This window comes from Electrona antarctica (genome assembly GCF_951216825.1).
Source record: "Electrona antarctica genome assembly, chromosome: 19".
In the NCBI taxonomy this organism is placed as follows: domain Eukaryota; kingdom Metazoa; phylum Chordata; class Actinopteri; order Myctophiformes; family Myctophidae; genus Electrona; species Electrona antarctica.
In genome coordinates, this window is record NC_136800.1 from 14116731 (window position 1) to 14133385 (window position 16655).

At 42.3% G+C, this 16655-nt stretch overlaps 1 protein-coding gene across 1 annotated transcript in view; it reads right to left on the minus strand.

Moving 5' to 3' along the window:
* Positions 1 to 7879, minus strand: part of paxip1 (PAX interacting (with transcription-activation domain) protein 1) — a 23540-nt gene extending 15661 nt beyond the window's left edge. The window contains exons 1-8 of the mRNA XM_079529962.1: positions 7632 to 7879; positions 5584 to 5718; positions 4894 to 4937; positions 3963 to 4026; positions 3384 to 3494; positions 3177 to 3252; positions 1906 to 2454; positions 1154 to 1269 (exon numbers count right to left, since the gene is read on the minus strand). Coding sequence (XP_079386088.1) covers positions 1154 to 1269; positions 1906 to 2454; positions 3177 to 3252; positions 3384 to 3494; positions 3963 to 4026; positions 4894 to 4937; positions 5584 to 5718; positions 7632 to 7712 — 1176 coding nt within the window. The 5' untranslated portion in view covers positions 7713 to 7879. The remainder of the gene's footprint in view (positions 1 to 1153; positions 1270 to 1905; positions 2455 to 3176; positions 3253 to 3383; positions 3495 to 3962; positions 4027 to 4893; positions 4938 to 5583; positions 5719 to 7631) is intronic.
* Between the last annotated feature and the right edge of the window lie 8776 nt (positions 7880 to 16655).

Sequence of the window (16655 nt, forward strand, 5' to 3'; positions counted from 1 at the left end):
CACCAGATTAGATTTCCGTAGTTTCTGAGAAAAGAGCGTGCAAAGGCCACAGCTAATACAGAAGCTAATGGCTATGGAGAAACAGAAGCAGTGCTGGCGAGGCCTTAGCAAGCCTCCGGAGCTATTCCAAAGATGAAACACAGCAGGGCTTTCTTATAGCGATATCAAACGCCTTAAGACGAGCCTACTCGTCATGAACACCCCACGTAATTAATTTATAGGACGAGTATACCCGTCCTTAGGATCCAATGTGTTAACAGCCCTGTCTCAATGGCACAATCTACCATAAGTCAGTCTTTGGATACTTAGAAAACTGCTACAAATTTGAGATATGATTATTACAATAGTATATATATATATGAATAGGTATTTGTATTATACTTGTTGTTTATTAAACATTTTACTGACACAATGATGGCAGACAATGACATTGTCCGTCTACCGAAACATCGAAAAAAGAGCAACATTTTTTGCAAGTTTCCGACAGTGTGCAGGTCATTGTCTTTGTTTTTAAAGATACCCTTTTAATATATGCACTTTTGTCCTAGGCACCTGTCACCAACCTTTTGAGGTGTGCACTGCATGGGCCTTTTTCTATAAAGACTGACACTATAAGGGGAAACACAGTGAAACACCAAAACACTGCAGAGCCCCGTCTCTGTTTTGTCTGATAAACGCTTGACATCTGGTCTACTTATTTGATGGGCCATTACTTGAATTGCATTTAGAAGCCAGAAAAATATTAAATATCGAAGCAAAATGGAACTGTATGCATTTTTGTGAGTTTGACTAGAAAGCAGAACAAGTAAACGACATATAATATATGTGCTACCACTGGGTGTAGTACATGTGTGTACTGTATATCAACAGTTACCCACATTCACTAATCTAGGATGGGGGGCAGAAGCAAAGATGTGCGTTTAAAAATATATATATTCAAAGACCTTTTTGTTTTTGAATAGCAGATATACAGGTACAAGCTTGTAGCGGGTCACTTCGTGCCGTGCTACGAGTTTGTACTGTATATCTGATATTTTTGAGCCAAAGTATTAAATAATGGTTAAAGTAGTTCAAATGATTGTAAAGCTATATTAACTAAAATGACATGCGTTCCCGGTCTTAAAGGGTTAAACAACTCCTGGTAGTTTCTTACATGTGCAACGTTGGCGGGCCGGTTGGTCTGCTGAATGTCAGAGTTGTTGGTAATGTTCCGCAGCGTTCTGGCCGCAGGGCTCCACCCAGGAACGCCGTCTGGCCCCAATACGGCTCCTACAGGACGATGACAGCAGGAACAGTGAGGAGGAGTGAACATAATAATGGTTTGTGGAATATTAGGTTGATGATACAAGAACATCTATAGGATCCGTTGCTCCACCGTAGCATCTTACTATGGTGCTATACTTAGAGCCCTGTCACACTTATTACATTGCCTAATCGCAATTATTTTTGATATTCGCAATTATTTGACATAATCGTTTTTTCCAGTATAACGTTATTAAATATGTCAGTTTGTCAGTCATTTCTTATTAGTCTTAGTTATTTGTCATATCTGCCTTGTGCAACTTTGTTCACGAACCCTAAACACCAAACAGAAATAAAAACACGTCTGAAATGAGCGGCACAACTATACTTAACTATTGTTATAGTAACTGTGTGTGTGTGTGTGCGCGTGCGTCAATCAGGAGGTTGATGACCTGCAGCTGCTGCTGGCAGGTCAATAGGTCATGGTACAAACAGACATTCCGTGCTCAGTCAGACCTACACACAAAGCTGTTCCTTGGAGCGGCTAGCACCGCTCATCGTAAATCCTTTGAACATATATTCAAAGATTTACGTGTTTGAATCGTCAACTTAAAAGGTGTAATGGTGACAGCCCTATAGGCCCTAGCTAGTAGCTATACTGACCTTGCTGTGCAGTTTGTACTACGGCAACAGCAGCAGCAGCAGCAGCAGCAGGCCGGCCATCAGCCGGCACGGGCACACCGCTGCCCGGCGCAGGCGGCACGGTGGCACACAGGTTGATCAGCCCAGCGGCGGCCGGAGGCGGAGCGGGCTCTTTGTGGCCTCCAGGAGGCCCTCCTCGCCTCTTGGCCGTGTTGGCGGCCGGGGCACCGGCGGCTGGAGTCGTGACCTCGGCCGGCGTCCAGTTGAGATTGCGTCCCTCCTTCTCCGCCGATGAGGAGTCATCGTCCGAGTCGTCGAACATGCGCTCGCTGCGGCGGTCCGATTTGCGCGAGGACGACATGGGCGAGAAGGAGTTGAGCTTCTTGGGACCCGGCCGGCGGTGGGGGCTGGCGGCTGGGGAGTCGTCACGGGATGAGGCCCCGCTGGAGCCATGCCGCGGGCTGTAGCTGCCGTCCGAGCGCTGCGAGTAGTCGTCCTCGCTCTCCTCTTCGTCCTGCTCCTCGTAGGTGAGTCGCGGGTGATACAGTGTCTCGTCTCTCTTGGATTTTTCTTTTTCCAATGAGGAAAGAAAAGAGTGTCATGTTTAATCAGTTGAGACCTGAAGCCTTTTAAAATCAGTAGTTCTCACACTTTAAAATATTTTTCAAATACTTTCCAGATTTTTCACAAATGTTCAACAATAGCAGATGTACAAGCTCGCAGCGTGGCACAGTGAGCTTGTATGTGCTATTTTTGAATAGCCAACACTAAAATCTAGAATGACACACATGCTTTCCCACTTTTACTAAGAGCTGACTGAATCCCTCCATGCTTGGCCTGTACTGTAGAAGGCAGCATCAGAACTGTACTATATTTCCTAGTAGAACATTTAATCTCAACAGTTAATTGAAAGTATCAAAATAACCGATCTTTTTTTAAAGACCCATTTCAATAGAATAATCAATTTGACATGCTTATTATGAAAAAATGCAATAGTTGTGTAGATATTTAGTACTTCTCCTAATGATTAATTGAAATAAGTAATCGATACAATAGTCACTGATATAAAATATTCCCAGTGGCACCGAGATCTGACTTCATCTGAGGTATGATTTGCTGGAACGCCATGTCATACACCAAGAACTTTTTGAGTTGCCCCGGAATTTTATGAAATGCCAACACATTTTAGGCAGATGGGGCAAAATCTATCCTAATAAAACATTTTTCAATTTCTATTGGTAGAAATGGGAACATTCTCTTTCATAGAAATGTAATGTTTGACTGTAATGTACCTTTAACTGAGTCAAGTATCCAGTCTGGGGTGACAATCCGAATGTTAGGATGCTTCAAGGCACACTCGAACTTAGCCTAGAGTGGGTAAAAACATACACTTTATTGAACCACTTTCACTAAATCAAACATCTCTTCATCCAAGAGAGAAGTAGCAAAGAAGGCAAAATAACATTCATACCAACAATATTCAATCTGCATCAACTCACCCCCTTTGGTTCCTTCACCACTAGATGTGTGACGTTCTTGTTTAGGTTGAGCTGACAGTTCCCTCCATAGAAGGTTATATAGGCCCACAGGGCAGTGAGGTCCTCTGGGAGCTGCACACACACACACACACACATACACGCGCACACAGGGTTAGCTTATGGGAACAAACTATGTTTAACCACTTGAATCAAAGCTTCCCTATTCCGAGGGTAACATTCACCCAAAAATAGCAGATCTACAAGCTCACACAGGACTGAGATGTGGTGTAGATACTGTAGAAGGGAAAAGAAGACAGAGCCAAGTACAGAGCTGACGCCGGTCAAATAATTATTAGCCGGTCAAAAAGTACAGAGTGGTTAAACTCACAATTGGTAAATTAAAGCTGGGATTTCAGACACACCCACATAGGTGGGTAAACACACAAACAATAAAAAATACTTTTCGCTTGCTTGATTTTAAAGTTAATTTGTAATAAAACTAACACAAATTACACATTAAACGAAGGGATTTCCGAAGGCATGTGCGCCTTCGGAACGCACATAACACACAACCAGCAAAAAGTACACACACGCACTTACCCTGGGCAGACACACCGTCACCCCAAAGAATACCTGCCCCGGCTCAGGGGAGAAGCCAGTAACTCTGCACATTCCATCAGTTAAGGAGGGGAAGCAATATGATAAGCATGAGCACGAATCCAACAGTGGTGATATTCAGCATTAATTATCAATTTAAATACACCCTGGCTGGAATGGAGACCTTGATTAAAGCTGCTATAAGCAATTTTTAATGACCTTTTTTTGGTATTCAGACAGCCAGCAATGGGTAGAACGCTCCCAAAAAAGGTTGTGTCTCTGTGACAATTTAATCTCTGTGATCAATTGAATCCTTTGTGAACCTAACCTATGTAAAGCCACTGCTACTCCCGGGTGCTGTTTGGCTGCAAGGAAATGCATCTAGTAGTGTGAAGATGGACCTCTACGGGGGCCTCCTGCGAGTCACGGACAAGGTCAAGGAGAGAAGGATGGGGCTGGTTGGGCATTGTGCCAGGCAGACCGACCGGATGGCCGCCGGCGAACTGGCAATGTAGGATCCAACCAACAGCTGGGAGTGAGAGGGCACACCACTTATATATCGAGGGCACTGCGGTTTGACAGTGGAGCTATCAACGCAGAGCTTCAGACCCGGATGCTGGATAAGAGTGAGAAGCCGGTGAGTAAGGCACCCTGCTCTCTCCAAAATGTCTTCTGGTAATATGGGTTTACTTTATTGGAATTAGTAGAATAAATATACACAGACACAGTTAAAGGGTCATTGAAATGAATCGATCCATTATGTTCCATGTCTTACTCTTGAATAAGTAATTACGGATTTCGTTCGATTTAATCGGATTAAGCTCAAATTCAAATCTGACTTTTCTTGTCACCCGTGGATGAATAGTAATTTGTTCAGACACAAAACATATCAGCATTTTTGCATGTTTAACTTTAATTCACGATGAAAGGATACGGTAACAGGTCTCCACATCGCACTGACAGCAGCACCCACGATGGCTGGGGGAGAAAGAACAAGAGGACAAGGTGTTAATGTCAATATGCTCGGGTCTCTCCTTCTGTGCTGTACTACCATGTCTACTAGTTATGGTTTACTGTGTTCAGCAAGAGCAAGATAAATACAAACAGAATGTTTCAGCATTGTCTCCATCTCTTGGGTGCTACTAAGCATTTGGTACTAGTAGTAGTAGCAAATTCAGGTTCTTTCAGGGAGATCACTGCTTATCAATCAATCGATAGATAAGGTGAATCAACTATCGATTAACCCATTAAGACCTGGAACACATCTGTGTCATTTTAGCGATTAACCACATTAACCATTATTTTATACTTTAGCTATTGAAAAATAACAGATCTTGTAGAATTTTGAGAAATTGTGAAAACGTGTGCAAATCTTTGAATATGTATTCTTTCAGAGCGAACATTACTTTTTAACTAAAATCTTTATTTCTGGGGGTCCCTGGAACAAAATATTCTGAGCTGGGGGTCGGCGGCCAAATACATATGATTTTGGGGGTCCTTGACATAAAAAGGTATGGGAACCACTGATATAGAAACATACGTTTTTTTGTAGAATCAGGTCTCAATGGGTTTTGTATTTCACAATCTGCATGCATCCATATACAGTAAATCTACGGCCTCTCACCTTGACAACTGGCAGGTCAAAGACCTCTCTGGACTCGCTGACCTCCGGGTTGTCCCCATCCTCTGAGATGACGTGTGTGGCCAGTGCATTGTAGGAGACCTCCTTGCCTTTCCCCGCTTTCAACAGCTGCACCACCTGTCCAGAGTCACACCACGATTATTAGACCACAGCAGATACCATGACACTGCGTCGATAACAGAATCTGAATTATTTTGTTTGCCAAGTACAGTGTTTCACGGGGGTGCATACTTAGTTTAGACTAGTCATTGGTTAGACATGGGTTAAGGTTAGGTTTAGGTGTGCTGCCACGTGGGAGGTTAGGTTTAGGGTGAGGGTTTGAGATAGGTTGTAGTTGTAGGACTAATGACTGGTCTAACCAATGACTAGTCTAAACCAAAAACTGTCTAAACTAAGTACTGCACCCGTTTCACGACCTTCACAACCCAAAAGAATTAAAAAAAATAACAAAGACTTACAGGACTAACCAAAAACACTGCACAACGTTCTGTAAGTGGACTAGACAGTAGTCCACCTGTCACAAAATCAACTAGCTGCAATTATTTGAGATAATCGCAATTATTTTTGCATTATCTTCTGTATTGATCCATTCATATACCAATTGATCTGTAGCAGATTGACAAGTTCACAAAGCATTCCAAGGCAACGTGTTGTGAACTTGTAGATTGGCTTTTTCCGCTATTGTCGAACATATTTGAAAGCATAAAATTACTAAACGCACAGCCTATTCTGGGCACCTATTACTACCTGTCATTTATTTCACAATATGTTGTATTCCAGACTCTAGAAGTACAAATTATACAGACCAGTCAAACAGTTAAATATACAGAGACCATACAGGAGCCAGTGTGATTATGTGGACGTCTCATAACATGACTAACAACACAGATTACCTGTAGAACTGTCCTAGAAATCAGTTCACAAATGGGCCAACTGCAAGACTTGCGCAGCTGCACATAAACGACTGTACAGTCTTCCAGATCAATAAGATCTGCAAATGTAGCTACTAGCTACACAAAACCTTTTCTTTTGAGGAGTGACCCTAGATCATCAACATTAATAATAAAAAAGAATACTAACATATGGCATAACCATAAATGCCAGTAGGGGCAGGCTTTATAAGGCAATTAAAATAGTATTTGTCTCCTTGTCCGAGCTGTAATTGTGTTGTTGGTCATTCTGTGTGATATAGACTCAGCAGAAGATCAATTAAGATGGAATAGAATACATTTTCAGTGTATGTTTAGATTGTGCACAAACAACAACAAACGAAATGTCAGCTCAAGAGGAAAACACAAGGGCACGTGTCCTCTCTATCAGCTGACAATGTTGTAACATTTCAATCACAGTGTACAGTGTACTGGTGGAAGGTGGCTTATAAGATCACTGTTCAATAATTATGAAAACAAATGTGATGTGAGACTACTGTACTGGGATCACTATCTGGCAGGAAGTCCACTGATATGCCACAGGTCCGCGCGTACCATTCAGTCAAACAGCGGCAACGCATGCGCACTAGCAGGCGCCCAATTAAGCAAGACATTGCTGGGTGCAAATGAAAACTGTTGTTATTTCTGTGTAATAACGTTTCACAAAAAAGTCTGTCTGTAAACGGGCATTTTATAATGTCCAAAGCACAAGGACAAGACAGAAATCTAAATGAATATATATATTTGTATTAATGGGCTAAGATAACATGCAAGCTACCAGAGCTACCAGTTAGCACATCCATCTGTCAACTGCGAAACTTCACTAATGCTAGCTCGCTTTATGACCACCACCATTCACGTTTAACTGCAGAATGTGCTTCGTTGCAAAAAAAACTGAAGAGGCATGTCCCATCATCTCCTGCAAGCCAAATAAAACGCCAGGGATGCCCAGACCATAAAGTTAGCGTCTCTCACCACTTTAGCAAGGTTAGCCCAACAAGTCAGCTAGCTGCTCTGTCCATAGACTTCCTATGGGGATCGTGCTAACTAACGCTAAGCTAAGCTTTACAACACAGTCCAGTGGTGGTGGACTGGGCTCACCTTCTGGTCAATGTCCCCGACCATGTAGAATTTGACGTCTTTGAAAAGCTCATCGGGGACTTTGGGTTCGTCGTCAGACATGATGATTGTCCATGAACGTTCTTATTGCTGCAGTGTTGTTTAAAAAAACGTGTTAAAAGCACAATAAAAACATTGAGGCTGTCTGTCTGTATGACCACTGGAGTTGAGCCTTTCACTCAGCCCGCCCCACTCTAGCGCCAAAATCGGCTGAGCGCGCCTTGGACCGCAGCATGTTGGAAACACACAGGGGGGGTTCACAATACCTTACCTTATATTATGTCCATTTCGCCAGCTATATATTCTTCCATAATGTACCCTATGTTCTATTTTAAATAATACTTGAAACTAATCATCTTCTAACTGTTTAAATCCTCAGACAGATGTTTGTAATAATACCCTTTTATTATAGAAATGAGCCACCCCCGGATAGTTAAACCGGATGTTTGGATGGGAAGATTGTAGATATGCATGGCATAGATTTTAGCACCATAAGTCAACGTTAGTACTTTACTTGTCATGTACATCTAAGTCTCAAAAAGCTATACACACACATTTGACATGCTTTGCATGGCAAAGTGTTATATTTCTTCTTTCCATATTGATACTCCATGTGGCAAGGTCACTGAAAGTTAAAACATTTTAGTAGTGGACAGCAAGGAAGTACATTTACTATTTGAGAGTATTATATACTTTTTGATTGTCGCAGATTACAATGAAAATCTGCAAAACCTGTCTGTCAGTCAGTCCGTCTGTCCATCACGCCTCGTGACACGCTCCATATATGGCCGTCAGTCGGTCACACCTCGTGACATGCTCCATATATGGCCGTCAGTCCGTCACGGCTCATGACATGGTCCATATATGGCTGTTTCCATCCATATATGAAGATCACAACACTGACCTCATCAAACCCTGGATAGCATAGAGACGACCTGGATCATCCGGCCAGCAACTCTACTAACCTCAAACCCTTATATCTCCATATATGGAGCTGACCTGACATTCCATATGTTGATTCTTCCCCACTCGTCTTACTAATTAGCACACATTTTACGCCCTACCCGGCCCGAAAACGTAAACAAAAGGTAATTCCCAGACCTGTTGTTTCAGCTTTTCGCCCTCAGTGCGTCTTAGTGGCATCAGTACATTTCTAGGAAGGGAAAAAAGTACATGTATTAACATGTATTAAGCCTATTTGAAATATAGTGAAAATAGCATACAAGCTCACAATAAACAATACATCTCGATGTGATGTGTTGTGAGCTTTTATGTCTGCTATTTTCACTTTTTTATGTCTAAATTTTAATATGGCAATGAATGTACCTTGATATTAAAAAGAAAATGTAGGCCTACTTTATAATTTGTACTTTTGACTACTTAAGTATTTTAAAAAGCACATACTTCAGTATTTAACTCAAGTACAAATTTGACTGAGCAACTTTTACTTGTAGTTGAGTGTATCTCTATAGCATACTTTCACTCAAGTATGGGGTTGAGTACTTTTAGTCAGGGAATATTATCACATTTGCGATGATGGCTATTGCCATTTTTAGCCCAAAGGAGTGTTTTCTGTGCAAAACGAATGCTTGGAATGGATTCAGAATCATGAAAACTCCCTAGTTTGACATGCCACATGCTACTTAAAGCATAATGAAATTTAGAACATTTTGCCTTATATTGGTTATTGATGGTAGGCTACCCCAACTTTCAGCAGCTGTCAGAAATTCCCCTAGGGTGGTTGAATTTAAACCAATGTGGGATATGTTAGTAGACACCCTTACAAACACATTGGTGAAGAAAAGTCTTGATAAGATGTATTCCCAAGATTTTATTAACACAATTCTCGCCAGGATTAATGTATTTATTTATCGCGCATTGCCATGGTTTTTCCCCTTTCAACCCTTGAAGAGCCAAATATCCGTAACCGGATGTTACGATGACGTAATGTGTGTGTGTGGTGTCTTGACCGGTTGTTGTTCTCTTGCTGGTGCAGAAAAAACCTGACCGTGAGTATCACAGCGCCGGCTGTCGGCCGTTGAAAAACCTTGTTTTGACCAGAAACGACATTCATTGCGCCGATTTGGAGATTAAAGCCATTGAAAGCAGCACATAGAGTGCACGTGGATGCGTGCGCAAACTGCGCATCTTAAGATGGCGCCGTCCAGTGTCACACTTTACACTGGGATGCTAACGGGAGACCGCTATCGACTCGATCCGATCAAAACATATATATATATATATATATATACAGAATATAAAGACATTTTTCACGTAGGCTACGGTTTTGGCGGGCGGCCAGACTCAAGCATATCTACGTGATCTAAGGTTCTGGCGGGCTTCGTGAAATATCCCCTGACTATTTGTCCACCACAGAATTCAAGCAAAAATGAATATAATACAAAATACAAAAGTAAAATGTGTTGATTTGTCACATCCAGTCACATGCATTATCATTATCACCAATATGATGATTTATGTTTCATCATTCTCCTTATTACCATTGTATTATACAATAATTTATTTTCTCTTCTTATCCTTTGTTGTTGTGTCTTGATTATCTTTTCCATCTTCATCCTCCTCCTTCTCTTCCTCCTCATCACTGTCAAAATGACCACCACCTTCCCTCTCAGCATCAGTGTCATATAATGGCATACTGTATAGGTTTTCATCATCACTGAAGGCTTGTTGGAAAATGTTGTAATATAATTGAACTGTTTTCTTTATCTTATCTTGCTCAGGGATATGTGTAGGATAGGCTACCTGTCATTTTTATAAGATGTAATTTCCTCTGCAGTCCAATCTTCTGGTATTCATAGATAATTGCAATAATTACTTCATTCATTAGAAGGTGTCAAGTCAACTGTCAGATTATGTGCACTCTCTCTCTCTCTCTCTCTCTCTCTCTCTCTCTCGCACGCACGCACGCACGCACGCACGCACGCACGCACGCACGCACGCACGCACGCACGCACGCACGCACGCACGCACGCACACACACACACACACACACACACACACACACACACACACACACACACACACACACGTGAGGGAGTGTTGAATCACGGAGGAGGCATCAGCTCTAAAAGACCTTGACAAACTGGGATGCGGCCAATTAGGACCAGTAATTGGGATCCTCTCTTTGACAGCTACATTAATGATGTAGCTGGTAAGCGCCTGACCCTGCAGGTAGGAAATTTAAACATCCCCATTTAAGCCCTACATACTTTGTCAACGCTGTCACATGCCAAAAATAGCCTATAGTATAGTATAGGAAGTATAAGCCAAACAACAAAACTAGCTCACAACTCATAGCAGATTGATTTGTTGTGGTGTTAGATATTTTCAGCGCTTCACACGACACAACATACCCAGAGCATAAATTACTAAAATTAGGCATTATCTATGATTTAGACACTTCCTACGATGCAGGCACCACCTTTGGTCTTTCGCTTCCTTTTGTCTTATACCTTGTGTCCCCTGACCCCCTCCACAACTCTCCTGTCCTCTGCTCTGCATCTGTCTAGTCTCATTCCTCTATGTGCTTTCATTTGAAAGAGGTTATGCATCAGACTGAGAGAATTGAGAGCAGTAATTGGATCCAGTGGTTGACAGCTACATTAATGAGGTAGACATCACCTGATGGCCATACAGGTATGATGGTCAGATTTAGACATCTTCTCCTCAGACACATATGATGTGACGTAGCACATTGATTAAAACCATTTACCTATGTGGTGTTTCCCCCCTTCACTGGTGTAAAGTTGTATCTTCATAAGAGGATTGCAAGAGTGACACGATCATCTATTCTTATACTTTACTGGATAAATGCTTAAGATGTTTGTTTTGTTTTTGTTTAGTTTTTTCACTCAAAGACTGCACATAGGCTATAAGCATCTGATTATTGGCCAGGGAGTGTATGGTCACTTTATAAGGAGTTTGATGTGGGGCACTGCAGTCCAGCAGAAAAAAGACAGATAGGGGGGTCTACAGCAGATGAGACAAATAAAAAAGATATAGTAAATTATCTTATATTGCCTGTCTCACTACATAAATATAAATTATTCTATGGACAAACTGGTCTCTATAGAATCATTTAAGGCACTACTTGAGGATAGCGACTGTACTTTTTTTTGACCGCCCCTGCCCCCGCCCCCTCCTACCTCTCCCCTCCCCGGTATAGAAAACAGCGGAGAACACTGACGTCACTGACGCCCCTCTGCAATATAGTTCACTCTCACTCCTAGACCAGGAAATGTGGCTCGTTTTGCCCAGGCTTTTCTTTTTCTTGTGAAAACGAGAAGCCCTGCAGTCTCTGGGGCTACTGACCTGATGACACAGAAAGGTGTGAGTGTCCGCTCGGTGGCTGCACTGAACCAGACCGTGATGGAGAAGGCGAGGACAGACTCGATACGTGTAGAACTGGGATGTCAGTCCATTTCAATTCAGCTGATGCAAGTACATCAACCTTTTTGAGTATATATGTAGAATGGAGATGGTAGTAGGTCCAAGCAGCTTGAATGTCTCACTCAGCAATCAAGACTGTTGTGTTGTTGATGGCCAGTGGAGGGAGCAGTGGGGGGCTCTCCTGAAGTCTGCAATCATGTATTGTAGACATAAATAGGTAGCCTATCATTGGCCAGTGGGGCCGCATTTCAACACATTATACATGGGGAAGAAATATGTTGTATAGAACTAATAGAAGTACCTGAGACTAAAACTTCTTTCCTGTTTCATAACTATTACACCTATGCAAGAATAAAGATAAGCTGTGTGGTAAAACGCCCACCACCTAAAAGGATCCTGAATAATGAAGTAATGTAAAGTAGTCTCCCTCTATACTCAGCCCTGCCCGGATACAGCAGAGCCCCTGCTGTGTCCGTCAGCCTGTGTCTTCCCAGTCAGAGCAGGCAGCCTCCAGTGTGGAGCTGGTAGGAGACCTGACAGTCAACCTGGCCTGCTGACTGGACTGCTCTGGGAACTGGGCCAGCATTCACTTCCCATATAGATGCCAAGTGGTGCTGCTGTCTCAAGAGAATTCCTTACTTTTTGTTGGTAGCCTTACATGGATGCACAACAGAACGTGAAAATGATTAAAGCATGATTATCATCAAGAGCAGGGGTTTGATTTGTTAAGCAAACAGCTGGTGGCATTTTCTTACCCACTTATACGTATGTATGTCAAATAGTGAAAATAACTGAACTACAAGCTCACAGTGTGTTGCATCACAACACATGAGCTTGTAGATCTGGTATTTGTGCTATTTTGGGGGGAAGAATTTAATATGAAAACAAATTCACCCCAGATTTGAAACAGGTTTCCTGTGCAAGTGCTGAGATTTTTACCATTGAGCTAATAGAGCCTGTCTGCTTGCTCAGGGGATACATTTAATCATGTCCGTCAGATCCTGTCTATAAGTGAGACATGACCTTTGACACAGTCAAAATGTCTCAATAGAAGAGCAGGGAGACAAAATACAACCTATATTGTATTAACAAACTCTACCATAGGCTACAGATTAGATTTTCTTTTTTTCATTAAAAACAAAAGAGCCGCTTTTACATAGCCTACATTTTTCATTCAATTGTTCAATTGTGATATTATCAAACATAATATTCCTAAAAGATTAGAAGATTAGAAGATAAAAATTCGGTATGTCATTCAAAATGTAAGACCTTATATGCTCCAATTCTTCTCATCACCTAACTGGCTGGAAAACTAACTGGAAAAGGGCTAAAGAAGGGGAGGAAAGATTGAAAAATCTAGGTCAGTTTGAGTATGTGCTTCAGCATCAGAGACAAACTCAAACATCCAACGATCAAATGTTTTCTTCTTGTCTTGCTTCCCGGAGGTGGGTTGGTGAGACCGATTACAATCGATACTGTACGTATAATGGCTCCTAGCTGCTGCTCAGTGGAGCGATGCGTCAACTGGGCCACCACATTGGTGAGAGCAAGTCATGCCTCCTGTAAGTAGTAGTCTGTGTGTGTGTGTGTGTGTGAGTGTGTGTGTCTGTGAACAGCTAATCTCCGGCACTGTTGGCCTGAAACTTTGCACGCACACTCCGAGTACGCCAAAGAAGAACCTCTAGTTTGCAGGCCTGGTGGAGACCTGCGCTCCGGGTGCACACTTTTTGATTGATTGATTTATATGTTTATTGTCTCCACCAGGCCGAAGGCATGGGGAGAGAGTATGTTTTGCACTCCGTCCGTCCGTGTGTGTGTCCTTCCGTCCGTCCGTTACCAGCTAATCTCCGGCACCGTTAACCCGGTCGATGCCAAACTTTGCACACACACTCCCTGGATGCCAACGATGAACCTCTGCCCCACATTTTCCAGAACGGCCTGTTATAGCGCCACCATGAGGCAGCTTTTCACATTCTTTACGTAAAACTGCACCGATCTGCGTTAAACGTTGCATGCACACTCCCTAGAGGCCAAGGACAAACCTTTGACCTGCATTTTCCGCATCTGCCTTTTATAGCGCCACCAGGAGGCCGACTTTTGTAAAATAATTTTTTTTATATTACTCCTCCAGATTCTGTCCAAAAATCTCACAAATCGTTACACGGTATCTCTATGGTCATGTGCTCAAGTTGGATCTGTCCGATATTTCATATTCCATCCTAATTGGCTATAATTGGCTTTCACAGTTTGCAAGATTGCCCCGTTTTGAACAAAGGCCTCAAATCATGAACGCAGCATGCAATTTACGTGAAATCTTTCACACATTTTCTTACTAGGCTGAGGAATTAGGAATATATCCCACCCTTTTCACATTGGCCTGTTATAGCGCCACCAACAGGTTGATTTTTGCAAAACACATTTTTGGAACAAAATGCCTCAAATCATCCAATTGCCATCAAAGGCAAACATGTTTATATTACTCCTAAACATTTTGCCAAACATCTCACACAGTCCTATCCTCCTGGTGGAGACCTGTGCCCAGAAGGGCACTTTTTCTAGTTGACAATGTTTACATGTACAGAAAGATGCACATAGTTATACATGTTAGAACATGTTAGAACGCCAACGGCTTATTTCCATTGCAGTCCTTAGTTAAAAATGAAACACAACCAATCAAATAGCCTTGGACAGGGCAGGTGTGAGTCAAATAGCCTTGGACAGGGCAGGTGTGAGTCAAATGAGAGTCTAATCAACAAGGACAGGAGATAAACAAGGAATTATATTCACGTGTCATGTCTAAAGAATGGGGGCATTTACAAACTTGTTTAAAAGCATACATACATTTGCCATTTTCAATATTAAATAATCTCAGTTTAAAGGAGCATTCAGTGATTTGGGTGATTTGGATAACCCCCCGTCCGCCCCGGTAACAAGATGTGCACATGCACACGCTCTACAGTGGGGGGCAACACAACAGGCCAACAAACAAACAAACAAACAAACAAACAAACAAACAAACACACAAACACACAAATAAATAAATAAGATATTTGAATTAAGTGAAATCACTGAATATACCTTTAAAATGGCAGGGTGTAAAAGTAGAAGAAGGTGGTTGGCTCTTTCCGTCCTGAAAGCTCCCCAAATCCCCAACCCAAGCAGGTTGTTCATCTTTCAGATGATTGAGCCTTGAAGGTTTACTCAATCAGAGTTTTGCCATCCATTTTCTTCTGTCAACCCAGCTGGTTGACAGCACCGTTTGATTATAGCATTTCAAAGTTACTAATTTGTTCTAGCCTGATCAGACTGAAGCTTCCTGAAGAGTGGGCAGGGTCTATGGTGTGGAGCTGTGGACCCAGGCTAAATTCCTTCTACGGTACTTTTGTGCTCTTGTAATATTATTTTTCCTATTCATTTGTCATTTTCCAATGCAATTTAACTCGTGGTTTTAGCTTTTCCACTAGTAGTCATTTCAACAATTCAAGTACATTTGCTCATTGATTTTTGCATTAGCTCATGTAATTGCATTGGCATTCTAATGTTGTTGTACATGATCCCAATAGATATCTCCCACAACCCAAATTTGGGTCATGGCCCACAGTTTGTGCACCAGAAGGGAATGTTGGCTACTAGATTTAGTTGTCTCTTAGATTCAACCACAGGACTGAATCCATGAAATTGAAAAACTAATCATGTAGACCCATTTGCATTTCTAATCATTTTATTGAGGCTGGGAGGTCTGTTTTATAAGAGGCACCACACTGAGAACTCATTAGGGGCCTAAAAGATATTCAGCATAGAAATTGGTATTGTGTAATATCCAAAAGCCCAGCCACAAAAGACAATATAATGAATAATTGCCCAGTACTGCTGGTGAGTATACGTGTGTGTGTGTGTGTGTGTGTGTGTGTGTGTGTGTGTGTGTGTGTGTGTGTGTGTGTGTGTGTGTGTGTGTGTGTGTGTGTGTGTGTGTGTGTGTGTGTGTGTGTGTGTGTGTGTGTGTGTGTGTGTGTGCGTGCGTGCGTGCGTGCGTGCGTGCGTGCGTGCGTGCGTGCGTGCGTGCGTGCGTGCGTGCGTGCGTGCGTGCGTGCGTGCGTGCGTGTTCGTCCGTCCACGTGTACAAAACCCTTCTTGTGCTAGAGAGGACACTCTTTGATTCAGTAGAATTCCTTCTCACCGAAATGCAGTGCATTCCTTAATGTTTCTTTGCACTATACGTGTAAGGCATACAGACAGGACTGGATCTGCTGGATCGGTGTTGAAAATGGTATGCAGTATGCACATATGTAATTTTGGTAAAATGCTGAAATTGTAATAAAAACAAATGTAAGACTGAAACTGTGCGGTGCACTGGGGTAACAAAGTGACTGTGCATACTAGAAAACTGTGCTCCTGGGAGCACAGGTCTCCGCCAGGTCTGCCTAAACAGGGCCTGCAAACAAATGTATATCTTGATCACATGACCCCAGAGATACTGTGTACCGATCGGCCTCCTAGTGGTGCTATATAACCTATATATTGGTGAGTATAGTATTACGAGCCAATGTGCGAATTTTGGGGCAGAGTAAGGTTTCTACTTGGCCTCCAAGGCAAGAA